At 52.6% G+C, this 13,710-nt stretch overlaps 1 protein-coding gene across 2 annotated transcripts in view; it reads right to left on the minus strand.

Annotated features, from left to right (window-relative positions):
* The window catches only part of MYO6 (myosin VI), an 82,082-nt gene extending 68,771 nt beyond the window's left edge, over nucleotides 1-13,311 (minus strand). The window contains exons 1-5 of one of the 2 annotated variants that reach the window (XM_078880340.1): nucleotides 13,242-13,311; nucleotides 12,585-12,658; nucleotides 4,731-4,860; nucleotides 2,054-2,159; nucleotides 2-57 (exon numbers count right to left, since the gene is read on the minus strand). In XM_078880340.1, the coding sequence (XP_078736466.1) occupies nucleotides 2-57; nucleotides 2,054-2,159; nucleotides 4,731-4,860; nucleotides 12,585-12,658; nucleotides 13,242-13,311 (436 nt within the window). The remainder of the gene's footprint in view (nucleotide 1; nucleotides 58-2,053; nucleotides 2,160-4,730; nucleotides 4,861-12,584; nucleotides 12,659-13,241) is intronic. The other variant, XM_078880341.1, reaches the window with a different exon arrangement.
* Between the last annotated feature and the right edge of the window lie 399 nt (nucleotides 13,312-13,710).

Consider the following 13,710-nt stretch of genomic DNA (forward strand, 5'->3'; position numbering starts at 1 on the left):
CCTTCCACGATCCTCTCGTCAATGTCCTGCCCAGTTCCATACGACTCTGTCAGGTACCTGCGCCACAGAACACACGCGTAAAGCATGGCACACACTCACACGGCACACACAGTACACAGACAATACAGTACACACACAGCACACACGGCACACGCACACGGCACATACAGTACACATACAAGACAGTACACACACAGCACACATGGTGCACACGGCACATACAGTACACACACAACAGTACACGCACAAGACAGTACACACACTCACACGGCATACACAGTACACAACACAGTACATACACGCACACGGCACACACGCACACGTACACACTCACACGGCACACACCGTACACACACACACACAACACAGTACACACACACGCACACACAGTACAAACACAAGATAGCACACAGTATATACACACACAGCATACACACACAGCTTACAAGCACAACACAGAGCGTACACACACAAGACATCAAACAGCATACACGACAGCATATAGCTTACACATACACAACACAGCATGCAGATGACAACGTACACACACAACATACACACAATACACAGCGTACACACACAAGGCAGCAGCAACACAGCGTACTCAACACAGCACAGAGGATGCGCATGACGCACAGCATACAGGACAGTGTCCAAGCAACACACAGATTACACGCAGAGCACGCGATAAAGCATACACGCAGCACACAGAGGGCACACACAATATCCACAGAGCCCACAATGGCGCACACACACACTTGTTCTGTCATGATGGGGTTTCTCATTCTTTACAAATTTGACAAAACACTTAACAAACATCATGTTGGCCGTTAGCAGGACTTTCACTCGCATCGGCGGGTTCATGGCGCGGTGCGCGCTAACCGCCGCTACACCACCGCTCCCCAGCAAGAGAGCTCACAGATACGGGGAGCACAGCAGCCACAACGCAACACAACAGCACCACCGCACAGCTCCACAGCCACAACACAACCACCACCACCGCACAGCTCCACAGCCACAACACAACAGCACCACCACCACCGCACAGCTCCACAGCCACAACACAACAACACCACCACACCACAGTGACAGCCACAACACAACCCACCACACGACAGTAAACAGCCACAACACAACATCACCACCACCATCGCACAGCTCCACAACCACAGCAACACCACCACCACACAGCTCCACAGCCACAACACAACAACACCACCATCGCACAGCTCCACAGCCACAACACAACATCACCACCACCACACCCCAGTAAACAGCCACAACACAACAGCACCACCACAGTCACAGATCTCCGCAGCCACAACACAACATCACCACCACCACACCACAGTAACAGCCACAACACAACACCACCACCACCACACCACAGTGACAGCCACAACACAACAGCACCACCACCATCGCACAGCTCCACAGCCACAACACAACACCACCACCACCACCACCACCACACCCCAGTAAACAGCCACAACACAACATCACCACCACCACACCACAGTAACAGCCACAACACAACATCACCACCACCACACCACAGTAACAGCCACAACACAACATCACCACCACCACACCACAGTAACAGCCACAACACAACATCACCACCACCACACCACAGTAACAGCCACAACACAACATCACCACCACCACACCACAGTAACAGCCACAACACAACATCACCACCACCACACCACAGTAACAGCCACAACACAACATCACCACCACCACACCACAGTAACAGCCACAACACAACAACACCACCACACAGCTCCACAGCCACAACACAACATCACCACCACCATCGCACAGCTCCACAGCCACAACACAAATCACCACCACCACACGACAGTAAACAGCCACAACACCACCGCACAGCTCCACAGCCACCACACCACAGTAACAGCCACAACACAACATCACCACCACCACACCCCAGTAAACAGCCACAACACAACACCACCACCACAGTCACAGATCTCCGCAGCCACCACACGGCGCCACCGATCAGGTCCCCCGGCGGTGCCGTGCTCCTCACCTCAGCACGAACTTGGTGTTCTCGGTTTTACCGGCCCCGGACTCCCCGGAGACGATGATGGACTGGCTCTCATGGTGAACCTTCATGTCCCGGAACGCCTTGTCAGCTGTGCTGGCACGGGCGGGGAGGGGGGGTGCGGGAGTAGGAGGGATGTGCCGTGAGTGCATCTGCTCCGGACCACGTGTGGGCAGCGGTGGTGCGGCGGTTAGCGCTCCGCACTACGAACCTGGCGGACACCGGTTCAGCTTTCTTTTTGAGCCTCGTCTCAATTGGTGCTAGACCAAGGGACGCCTTTTCAAAAGAAAGCCTTCTCTGGTGTGGGGACCAATCAGTTTCAAGGACAATGCATATATTATCAGTGTGTTTTTTTTTGCATTTTGACCACAAGTATTGTGGTTAATGCAGACATGATTCCTTGTAAAAAGGTTTCAGTTTTGTTGGCAGAAAAAAGGGGAAAAACCCTATTATTACCTAGCGTGGTGTTGAAAAACACCAGCAACGTGGAGAATAAAGGTGGCCGGGCGTGGTGGTGCCGACCACATCACCCGCCCGCGGTCCGTGCCGGCCTCTGCTCGCTAACACCACTTTTTTCGCCAAGTCTCTAAAAGCTACACAGGGAATCTTTATCTTTGTCCGTGACAAGAAGAAGAATTGCCACAGGGGCCCAACTACAAGTCATCGGCTGCTATTCAGCGCCATGTTTATAGTGCCGAGCTGTGTAGTTAAGGACCCTTTTGAGGTACAGACACACAGAGACAACTTAACACGTAGGCTTTCGCGACCAATATTGTTCATAATCAACGATTTTTGGGTTTAGATCGCGTTATTTATAAATGTGTCGTAACCCTCCACCACCCGACACGGCCAATCAGTAAAAAAAAAAAAAGTGTCACGTTGACAAAAGACAAATAGTTCACTGCTTTAGCCCACCGGTGTGTTGAAGCGTGAAACCACAACATTTACAATTTGAGTACGACGTTTCGCTGGTAATTGCATCCAGCATCATCGGGCAATTCACCATTCTGGCGAATTGCCCGATGATGCTGGATGCAATTACCAGCGAAACGTCGTACTCAAATTGTAAATGTTGTGGTTTCACGCTTCAACACACCGGTGGGCTAAAGCAGTGAACTATTTGTCTTTTGTCAACGTGACACTTTTTTTTTTTTTTTTTTTTTTTTTTTTTTTTTTTTTTACTGATTGGCCGTGTCGGGTGGTGGAGGGTTACGACACATTTATAAATAACGCGATCTAAACCCAAAAATCGTTGATTATGAACACAGAGACAACGACTGCTAAGTGCCCATGTGACTCGGGGTTTCATTACAATGTCAGGGTACGATGGTTAACCCGCAATGTGGGACAGACTGGCGTTCACCTGTGTGTGTGCGTGTGTGCGGTAGTGCAGCGGTTAGCGCTACGCTGCGCTAACGAACCCGGCGATCCGAGCTCGATTCCCGCTCACGCCCGCCAACACACCGGTTACGATTATCTGACCCGGTCCTGCGCCTTCTCTAGGTCGACTCAGCCTGAAATTAGGAACTGGTGTGGTGCGTAAACATCGCCACTGGGGAGAAAAAGGTGGCAGGGCGTGATGCTGGCCACCCACCCCCTCGTGTGCCGTTCCGGCCTTCAAAAGGTGCTGTTTGCAAATAGCACGTGCCCCTACAGTCTTTTAATGGCTATGCAAGGGGTCTTTTTCTCTGTCCATTCGAGCATGAATGCATGCCCGTGTGTGTATGTATGTACGTATGCTAAACTTCTTTCGCACTGCACGTAGCCAAACGTGCTAATCGGAGGTGTGTGAGTACATGAGTGCGTGCCAGTGCTTGAGTGCATGTGTGAGTGTGTGCCCGTGAGTGCGTACGAGTGTGAGTGCGTGTGTACGTGCCCATGAGTGTGTGCATGAGTGCGTACGTGCCAGTGCGTAAATGCGTGTGAGTGTGTACAAGTGTGAGTGTGTACTCATGAGTGCGTGCGTACAAGTGTACGTACGTACAAGTGTGAGTGCGTGCGTGAGTGCATGCCCGTTAGTGCATGCGTACGTGCGAGTGAATGCATGAGTGCGTGCGTGAGTGCGTGCCAGTGCGTGAACGCGTGTGTGTTCGAGTGTGAGTGCCAGTGCGTGAGTGCGTGAGAGTGTACGTGTGCGTGTGTAAGTGCGTGTGAGTGTGTCCAAGTGTGAGTGCATGCGAGTGCGTGCCCGTGAGGGCGTGCGTGAGTGTGTGAGTGCGTGCCAGTGAGTGCGTGTGTGAATGCATGCCAATGCGTGTGAGTATGTACGAGTGTGAGTACGTGCGTGAGTGTGTGTGTGCCAGTGAGTGCGTGTTTGAGTGCATGCCAGTGAGTGCGTGCCAGTGAGTGCGTGCCAGTGAGTGAGTGCGTGCCAGTGAGTGAGTGCGTGCGTGAGTGCGTGCCAGTGAGTGCGTGCCAGTGAGTGAGTGCATGCCAGTGAGTGAGTGCGTGCGTGAGTGCGTGCCAGTGAGTGCGTGCCAGTGAGTGCGTGCCAGTGAGTGAGTGCGTGCGTGAGTGCGTGCGTGAGTGCGTGCCAGTGAGTGCGTGAGTGAGTGCGTGCTTGAGTGCGTGCGTGTGTACAAGTGTGACTGCGTGCGAGTGCGTGCCCGTGAGTGCGCATGAGTGCATGCGCGAGTGAGTGCGTGCGTGCGCGTGCCCGTACCTATCGCATAGACGTGCGGCGGCAGCATGCCCAGCGACTTGCCGTTGTACTGCTTGACGGTCTGCGACGAGTAGAGCGCGGGGAGGTCGTAGTAGGGGTTCACCGCGATCAGGATGTTCGCTACGTACGTCTGAAACGGACATCATCCCCACGTGTAGCCTCAGCAGACCGTTGGGGCGAGCGCTGTTACAGGGAGAAGCACCAACGAAGGCCGGCACGGCGCACGCACACTGGCCCGGGCCTGGTCCTCACCCCGGCCTGCGTGGTTACTGAGGTCGTCGATTAAATGTCAAAAGGCGCAGCCCCAGCAAGTGCTCGCTCGCGCCCCTGCTGCTGGAAGGGCGCTCCACTTAGCCTCTCGATAGTCACTCTGGAATGTACTCGGGGCTGACTGGTCAACACTGGGCCAAGCTTCTTGGAAGAGGGGGGAGTTTACCCATGCACGGGCAAAATATGACTTTGAAACCCCCCGCCCACCTCCTACGCATTTCACAAGTAGTACTAATCACATACCTGCATTTCCCATAAATATGCTAAATTCCTCTTGATATGCAAATTCTTTTGTCAAGGCACCCTTCCCCCCTTCCAACCCAGCTTAAATATACGCTCCAAGCGTGGTGGTGTTTCATTCAGACGCTGTCTCCCCGACAGACCTGGTCTTCACCTGAGGACGGCTGCTTGCGTTGTGGCCGAAACGTCGTGATAATTATTTTATCATGTTTTATTTTTAGTATTTTATTACTTCCCTTCTACGTGACGTTACCGAAAGAACCAAGAAGATGAGTTTACCCACACTTCACCCGACGCGCAACCCGCCGATCGCAGCGAACCAGTTAATGCTGTCCTTCCCGACTGCCGTGCAGGGAGATCAAACCAGCGCAGCCCTCCATTGTGCGCGAAACCAATTCTTGCACCAAGGCAGCATTCCCCAAGGGTCGATGACTCAACCGATTATCGATTCGCTTACTCGGCTCATCAGAAAACAGCCGGGGGAAGGGAAAGGTAAAAGTCTCGCACGATGCGCCGCTACACGGGAAGTGACGGGGGTCGGCTTGGTGACATCATCAGCATCACGCCGGGCGTGGCTAGCGTGGGGGTTTCCCACCTTCAGGCGAGGCAGGATGTTGGGCCGCTGCCCATTTTCAAATGAGCCCGCGTGATCGGCCACACACAAACGACGTTCGGTTGAACAATCGACTCGCGTCTGGCCCGTCCGTGTGACCAGAGGTGCTCAGCTCAATGGGCCTCACCAGCTGAGATGAAAAGAGTCCGAGTCTCCGATGTCCCAGCTCGACTCTCATAATTATGTAAGGGGCGCCACGGTGGCGAGATGTTAGCTCCCTCGCCTGGTATAAAGGAGGTCGTGGGTTCGATCCCGACCATGACGCCTGCTGTATATTTGGAGTTTGAGTGTCTCTCTCATCATCATCACGGTGGCTAGGAGATGTTAACTGCCTCGCGTGGTAAACAGGAGGTCGTGGGTTCGATCCTGACCATGACGCCTGCTGTATATTTGGAGTTTGAGTGTCTCTCTCATCATCATCACGGTGGCTAGGAGATGTTAACTACCTCTCCTGGTATACAGGAGGTCGTGGGTTCGATCCCGACCATGACGCCTGCTGTATATTTGGAGTTTGCGAGCGTCTCCCTCTATACCCGTGATCACGTGGATTTATTCTCAGGGGATCCTCCAGTTTTTCCCTCCACATTTATAATCAACATCACACGTTTAGAGTATTTGTCTGTTATACATTTCGACATGATGATCAACTACTTCGTTGACCTATCATGTGTGGCCAGGGTGCTTCTAAAACAGAACTAACAGCTCAGCGGGCCCTTACCTGGTAAAAAAGTGTAGTTTTAGTTGTTGCATTTATTGGTTTTTAGTGACTTGCTTACCTTTCCTATACTTTGAACTTCTTTCGTGTTTTTGTATTGTTAGTTGCTATAACTTTCTGACCTGCCCCTACTGGACACATTTGTGACAAATAGCTTCATAGCTCATCGGATTCCTCCAGGATGGATCAAGATTCTGATTCCGATTTCCGTCATCACAAACTGTGCTCTCAGCCGGCTCGTCTACAACGCGTTCCAAAAGGCCTAGAGAAGGCTGAGAGCGAAATAATCTAAATGCACATCAATTCTAAATGTGTAGAAAAATCCACGCGACCCCAGGAAGAGAGAGCCAAGCAAACTCCAAATACTGTTTATAGCAGGCGTCAGGGTCAGGATCGAACCCACGACCTCCTGTATACAAGGCGAGACAGTTAACATCTCACCACCGTGTAGAGGTTGGGACCTCCTGTATACCGGGCAAGGCAGTTAACATCTCACCACCGTGTAGAGGTTGGGACCTCCTGTATACCAGGCGAGGCAGTTAACATCTCATAGCCACCATATAGGGGTTGGGACTTCCCGTATACCAGGCGAGGCAGTTAACATCTCGCCACCGTGTAGAGGTTGGGACCTCCCGTATACCAGGCGAGGCAGTTAACATCTCATAGCCACCATATAGGGGTTGGGACTTCCCGTATACCAGACAAGGTAGTTAACATCTCACCACCGACGAACTCGGTGGAAACGTTGTAGGAACGTGAGGCTACGACCAAGTGACCCGGACCGCGCGGCGACCCCGACCGCGTCGGACCTCGAGAGCGAGACAAGAAGGACGAGTGAAGCCAAGCGCACGTGAGACGGGACACAGGAACCGATTTCCAGTGTAGGCGGGGGGGGGGGGGTGGCGGCCGCGAGCCCAACCGTGGACGGACCAATCGAAATCGCTCGGGGGGGGGAAGCGAACCGGCCGCGAGCCTCGTGACGCCCCGCGAACCTTCGCCGCGCGTTACCGGGCGCCCGTCTACTTCTGCGAAGAGAGAGATTCTCTTCGCTCTAAATATTACAAACGAGCGGCTGCTCATTATGAATTTAAACGAAAAGGAACACCCCCCCCACCCCACCCCACCAGTAGCCACCTGAACAAACAACAAAAAAACGAACGCAACCCGACCCGTGGGCTTCAATTGGCGCACACGCACGGTCGGCCATGCAATGAGATGGACCAAAGGCTACAAAGCATCAACGTCAAAAGCCGGGCGATCAGATGTCTGAGATCCCCCCCCTCACCCCCTCCCCTCTCTCTCTCCCAGCCTCCCCCACTCTCTGACAATGAGGCCGATATCAATGTCCTGGGAACTGAGCCAGCCCACCTTGGCGACCTGGGTTCGAGCCCCGACCGCTGGGGCGAGCGCTAGGTACGTGGCCCGACTTGGGCGAGCGGGGCAAACGAAGCTTCGAGCCGTCGCTTGGTTACCCGCTCTTTTAACAATTTGCAAATGACATGCGATTGTTACATTTAGGCTGATGGAGTGGACAATGCTGCGCAAGCGAGACTAAAAGGTACGACTCCGGTGGTTTGTAAAATATAATTATTTTAATTAATCGCGACCCCCCCCCCCCCAACCTGGAATTCACAAGCGTTTTACGTCGGACGGTTAAGAGGACAGGGCACTGCTTGGGGAGGTCTTCATCCAGCAGTAGACTGATCAAGGCTGCTGCTGCTGCTGATGATGATGACGAGTCAACAGTGGTGACAGGTTGTCCAGCAGGAATTACCACATTTCACACACCCACACTTCACACACATACACACTAAGAACAACACACACACTATCACATTACACACACACACTACAAACACTCCACACACTACAAAGATCCCTGCCCTATAGCCTTAACATAATGTCGGTGCACCTAATAAGGTCAGCACGGCACACGAGGGGGTGGGTAACCAGCACCACGCCCGGCCGCCTTTGTCTTCCCAGAGGCGATGTTTGCACACCACATCAGGTACTCATTTGAGGCTGAGTCAATCTAGGGGAGGCCCAGGGCCGATTAAAAAAATCGTCGTTGGTGTTGGTTGGCCGTAAACATTACACACTCTCACACCAGACAATCATAATGCTCACAATCTATACACTAGAAACACTCCACACACCCATACACTGCACGCACTTCCTTGACACACTCTCACACCCCCACACAATCACACACACGCCACACTACACACTCTCACACACGCCACACTACACACTCTCACACGGCACCACCCTGGTCATACACAGTCGGTGGGAGTAAGGAGATGGAGGGCGACTGCCTCCAACTGCCCAGCAGCGTCCTTCACAAGCCTCCTAAACAGAGGACGATCTTGACACCGCTGGTACCGGTCATCGGCAAGTCCACTCAGCTCCACATCCTCCAGCACCACATCAGCTCGTGCCGCGCCCGTTTAACCCCCCCTATCCGGCCGAACAGAAGCCGTTTGGGTATGCGATGGCTGGACATGCGGGCTACATGGGGGGGGGTCACCCCCCACCCCACCCCACCAGCACCATCGGGGTCAAGTCAACGAACGTGGCAGCGGCGACGCCGCCACCATCGAACCCGACCCGGGCGAGACCACCACTTCCCGACTTCCGGAATCACCGGGTGTCCATCAGGACAACTTACTTCGATCAATGATGACCGTTTGTGGGGGGGGTGGCACGTAGCCGCTGCATACCCCCCCCCCCCTGGCCACCGCCCCTCTCGCGCACAAGGTCAGTGACGGCGGCGTTTAAATTGTCGCCAGCTGCGCGCGCACGTGGCTCCTCCAGCTGAGACGATCCCGAGGCTCGATGAGGAAGCCGCGTTTCAGAATGACATTAGAATCGGAACAATTTATTTATGCTGGAGGAAATCCGATGAGCTGCAAAGCTCTTTGTTTCCCACAGATGTCCGTCAGGGGAGCTGGGTAAGAACGTTACGTAATGATGGAAGTGACGCCGCTGCCACCGCCGTCGTCATCATCATCGCCGTCGTCATCATCGCCGTCGTCGTCACCAGGGCAGCATCTCTCCAACCATCAGCGCTAACCGCCGGGCGAGTGAACCTTGTTCACCTATCATCATCATCGTGATTATTGTTATCATAGATCATCGCGCTCGTTTACCCAGGAAAGCCTCACCGTGTCTCAAGACTATCTTTTCAGGTTTACGTTCCAGCCAAGTTTTCCGAAGTCGATGTTTGTCGCTGCTGTTGCTGATGCTGCGTGATCCAGATTAAGTGGCACAGGTGGCAACGCTCGCACCTCACGAACATCAACCCCGGGTTCGACTCCCAGACTCAGGCGCCTTTCTGAGTTTGCATGTTCTGTTTCTCTCTCTCTCTCTCTCCGCCTGTCCTGCACTTGTTTCCACCGGCTTCTCCAGTTTCCTCCCAGAGACTAAAGCACACACACACAATGTAACCACTAACGTGGCCCCAAACATCGCAATGCTGAAAGAATTCCCAGCAAGTTACTCAATCGGGATCACGCAGCATCAGCAGCAGCATCATCCCCCCGTCTATTACGACAAAAAAACTTGTCAGGATCCTCCTGAAATTTAAAAACTATAAACTATTTTTGTTTCTTTTCAAATGTAAGGCCCACTGAGCTACATAGCTTATTTTCAGAAGCGACCTGCCAATCGCACATGATAGACCCCAAAGAAGGTGGCTTATCACGTCAAAATGTATAGTTGCCAAATACTCTAAACGTGTTGTTGTTGTTGATTCTAAATGCTGAGGGAAAGACCCAAGGACACGGGAAAAAATCCACACGACCACGGGGAGAGAGTGACACACGAATACCCCAAATATAAAGCAGGCATCGTCAGTTCTAGATTTGAAGCTTTCGTGACTGCAAGGATTCATATTCTTAGGTTTTTTCGGTAAAGTCACGTAGGTAAAAAAAACATTAAAATTAATAAAAGTAAAATAAAAGAAAAAATATATTTATTAATTTAATTAATTTAACTTTTATTAATTTTAATGTTTTTACCTACATGACTTTACCGAAAAAACCTAAGAATATAGGCATCGTCAGGGTCGGGATCAAACCCACGACCTCCTGCGTACAAGGCGAGGTAGTTAACATCTCCCAGCCACCGCAGTGCCACTCTTGAGACTCGGAGAGGCTTTCCTGGGTAATCTAGCATATATAAATAAATAACGAGCCCGAGTTCACACCGCTCGGAGCTCCGGACTGTGACCTTAATAGCTGCCCCCGTTCAGGAGGGAGTTCATAATGGATTTTTCGTAATTATTTATTTATTTTCCAAAAACGGGTTCCGTTTTAAAGATTTCCCGCCGTCAATTAAACCGTCTGTCATCGCACGCAAACAGACGAGCCTTTCGAAGAGCTCGCGTCTACATTGCTAATCAATAATGTGTGCTCTTGTAGAATAATAGTTTAAGGGTAGTTTAATCCGTGCGCAGTAGTGTTGTGGTGAGGACTGCGTTCACGAGGATGTGTGGGTGTTGTAGTGGACGCTGGTATCATGAGTCCGTGTGGGTGTTGTGGTGAGGACTGGAACCATGATTTCGGGTGGGTGCTGTGGTGAAGAGCATTCCAGACGGCCGCAGAAGCGCATCAGAAAGCACACAATGCAGTGACCATCTTTGTTCATGTATGTGTGTATGTGTGTTGAACTTCTCTCGCACCGTGCCTAGCCGATCGTGCTAATTGGAGGTACGGGGGGGGGAGGAAAGACGACAAACTAATTAATAAAGGTTTGAAGAAAAGAGTTTGTCAATCGAGATGATTTTTAGCTCCAGTGGGTTCCTAACATCGGAAGGAAGAGCGTTCCAGACGGCCGCCAAAGCGCACCTTGAAGAGCCCACGCGATGTGGTGAGCAAACCGTCTTCGTTCATGAGAGGCACCCAGCCGCATCCGACCCTGGCTGCTCTGCGCCGATGACCTTTGGTCCAATCTACGCTCAGCCGAAGGAGGCCGCGGGTTTTGTTTACCGCTGCCTGACTGGAAGGCCCTCGCTGTGGGCTGCCCCTCGCTGTGGGCTGCCCCTGGCACTCAACTCCCCTACTCACCCACTCAACCGCTCACTGGTCCACTAATCTAAACACTCACGGACTCGCTCCCCTACTCACCCACTCAACAGCTGGCTCGCCCGCTCATCCAAACACCCACGGACTCACTCCCCTACTCACCCACTCAACTGCTCACTCGTCCACTAATCTAAACACTTACGGACTCACTCCCCTACTCACCCACTCAACAGCTGGCTCGCCCGCTCATCCAAACACCCAAGGACTCACTCCCCTACTCACCCACTCAACAGCTGGCTCGCCCACTCATCCAAACACCCACGGACTCGATCCCCTACTCACCCACTCAACCGCTCACTCGCCCGCTCACCACACTGCAGGTCTGCACCTCACTTCTCTCTCCGATTCTTCCCTCCGCGCAGGTCCACTCCCAAATTCCCTCCGCCCATCGTCGTCTCTTCCTTCCCCCCCACAAGCTCTCGGTAAGAAAAATAATAATAACCGTGCCCAATTCATGAAACGCGTTACACCCTTTTCTACTACCCGTGTATCGATAGTTCAATGTTCACGTGCCATCTTACTACTGCTGTGTGTTATCTTGGTGTAGTCTGGGACTATTTCCTTGTTGTTTTTGCTGCCTTGCCCAAGCTTGACAAATCGTACATATCTCTTTTGTATGGATAATTAATTTACATTTAGCGACTCGCTTACCTTTTTCTTGTACTATTTTCTGTCGTCACTCGCTGAACCCCACCCCGCCCGTACCGGACATCTGCGAAAAAGGAGCTTCGGAAAATCTCACCGGATTCCTCCTACCCCTGCAGTCTCAATAATAAAGATTATAAACATTGCAATGCCGTTTGTTGCCGCCCCGCTTGCCACTTGGGGCTTCTGGGCCTGCGTGCTCTGCAACCGGTGGCGAGATGAGGAGGAGGTGGATGGCAACGAGGAGGATGAGGTGGAGGACGAACTCGGAGCGTTGGACAACTCACGTAAATCTTGTCCTTGCTGTAGCGCACGCGGATGTTGTTGAGCAGCGTCGCCTCGTTCAGGTACATAAGCGCGCCTGCACAAGCCACGTGACAACAAAGACAAAGATCCACCCCCCCGTATAAGCCTCTAACAGAGCACCTGTGAAGGCCGGCCACGGTGCGCGGGGGGGGGTGGGTGGCCAGCACCACGCCCGGCCGCCTTTGTCTCCCCAGTGGCGATGTTTACTATACACCACATCAGGTTTTCGTTTGAGGCGGCGTCGAACCAGGGGAGGCCCGGGACCGGTTTAGATAATCATCACTGGTGTTGGTGGCCGTGAGCGGGAATTGAACTCGGGTCACCGGGTTCATAGCGCAGCGTGCTATCCTTCAAACATTACCACTCCCCACTCATTCACTCACCACACACTCATTCTCACACACGCGCAGACACACTCTTCACTCACACTCTACAGAACAGGGGAAGAACCCACAACATCCAAACAGGAGGTGCCCGAGAGTCAGGAATCGAACTGGGGCCGCCCTTCTTGCCGAGAGGCTGGAGTGAGTGCTACCCCCACACACACGGCGACTCTGGGTTAGCACGATTCGCTACACATATAAAGTTCGCACGTACATACATACGTGCAGGAGAAAGCGAGCAAACAAGCCACTCACAGTTGTCCTCCACGTTCTTCTGGTTGTCCTCCTCGGCAGGGAACACCTGGTTATACGGGGCCTGGAACATCTGCAAGGAAATGAAGGGGAGAAAGATCGGCGGAGCGATCGCACCCTCTGATCCAGCACAGTTGCCTATGTACGGTGCAAAAGAAGTTCAACGTAGACTCACACAGTCACTCACCCACTCAGTCACTCACCCACACACCCATCCTCCGATTCGCATGGTTGGCTACGTACAGTGCGAAAGAAATTAAATATACATAGACGCACACAGTCACTCACCTACTCACATAGTCACTCACCCACACACTCACATAGTCACTCACCCACTCACACAGTCACTCACCCACTCACATAGTCACTCACCCACTCACATAGTCACTCACCCATACACTCATATATCCTCGGATTCGCACATTTGGCTACGCACGTTGCGAAAGAAGTTCAACAAACACAGATACATAAA

This window comes from Lampetra fluviatilis, chromosome 57 (genome assembly GCF_964198595.1).
Source record: "Lampetra fluviatilis chromosome 57, kcLamFluv1.1, whole genome shotgun sequence".
NCBI classification, from domain to species: domain Eukaryota; kingdom Metazoa; phylum Chordata; class Hyperoartia; order Petromyzontiformes; family Petromyzontidae; genus Lampetra; species Lampetra fluviatilis.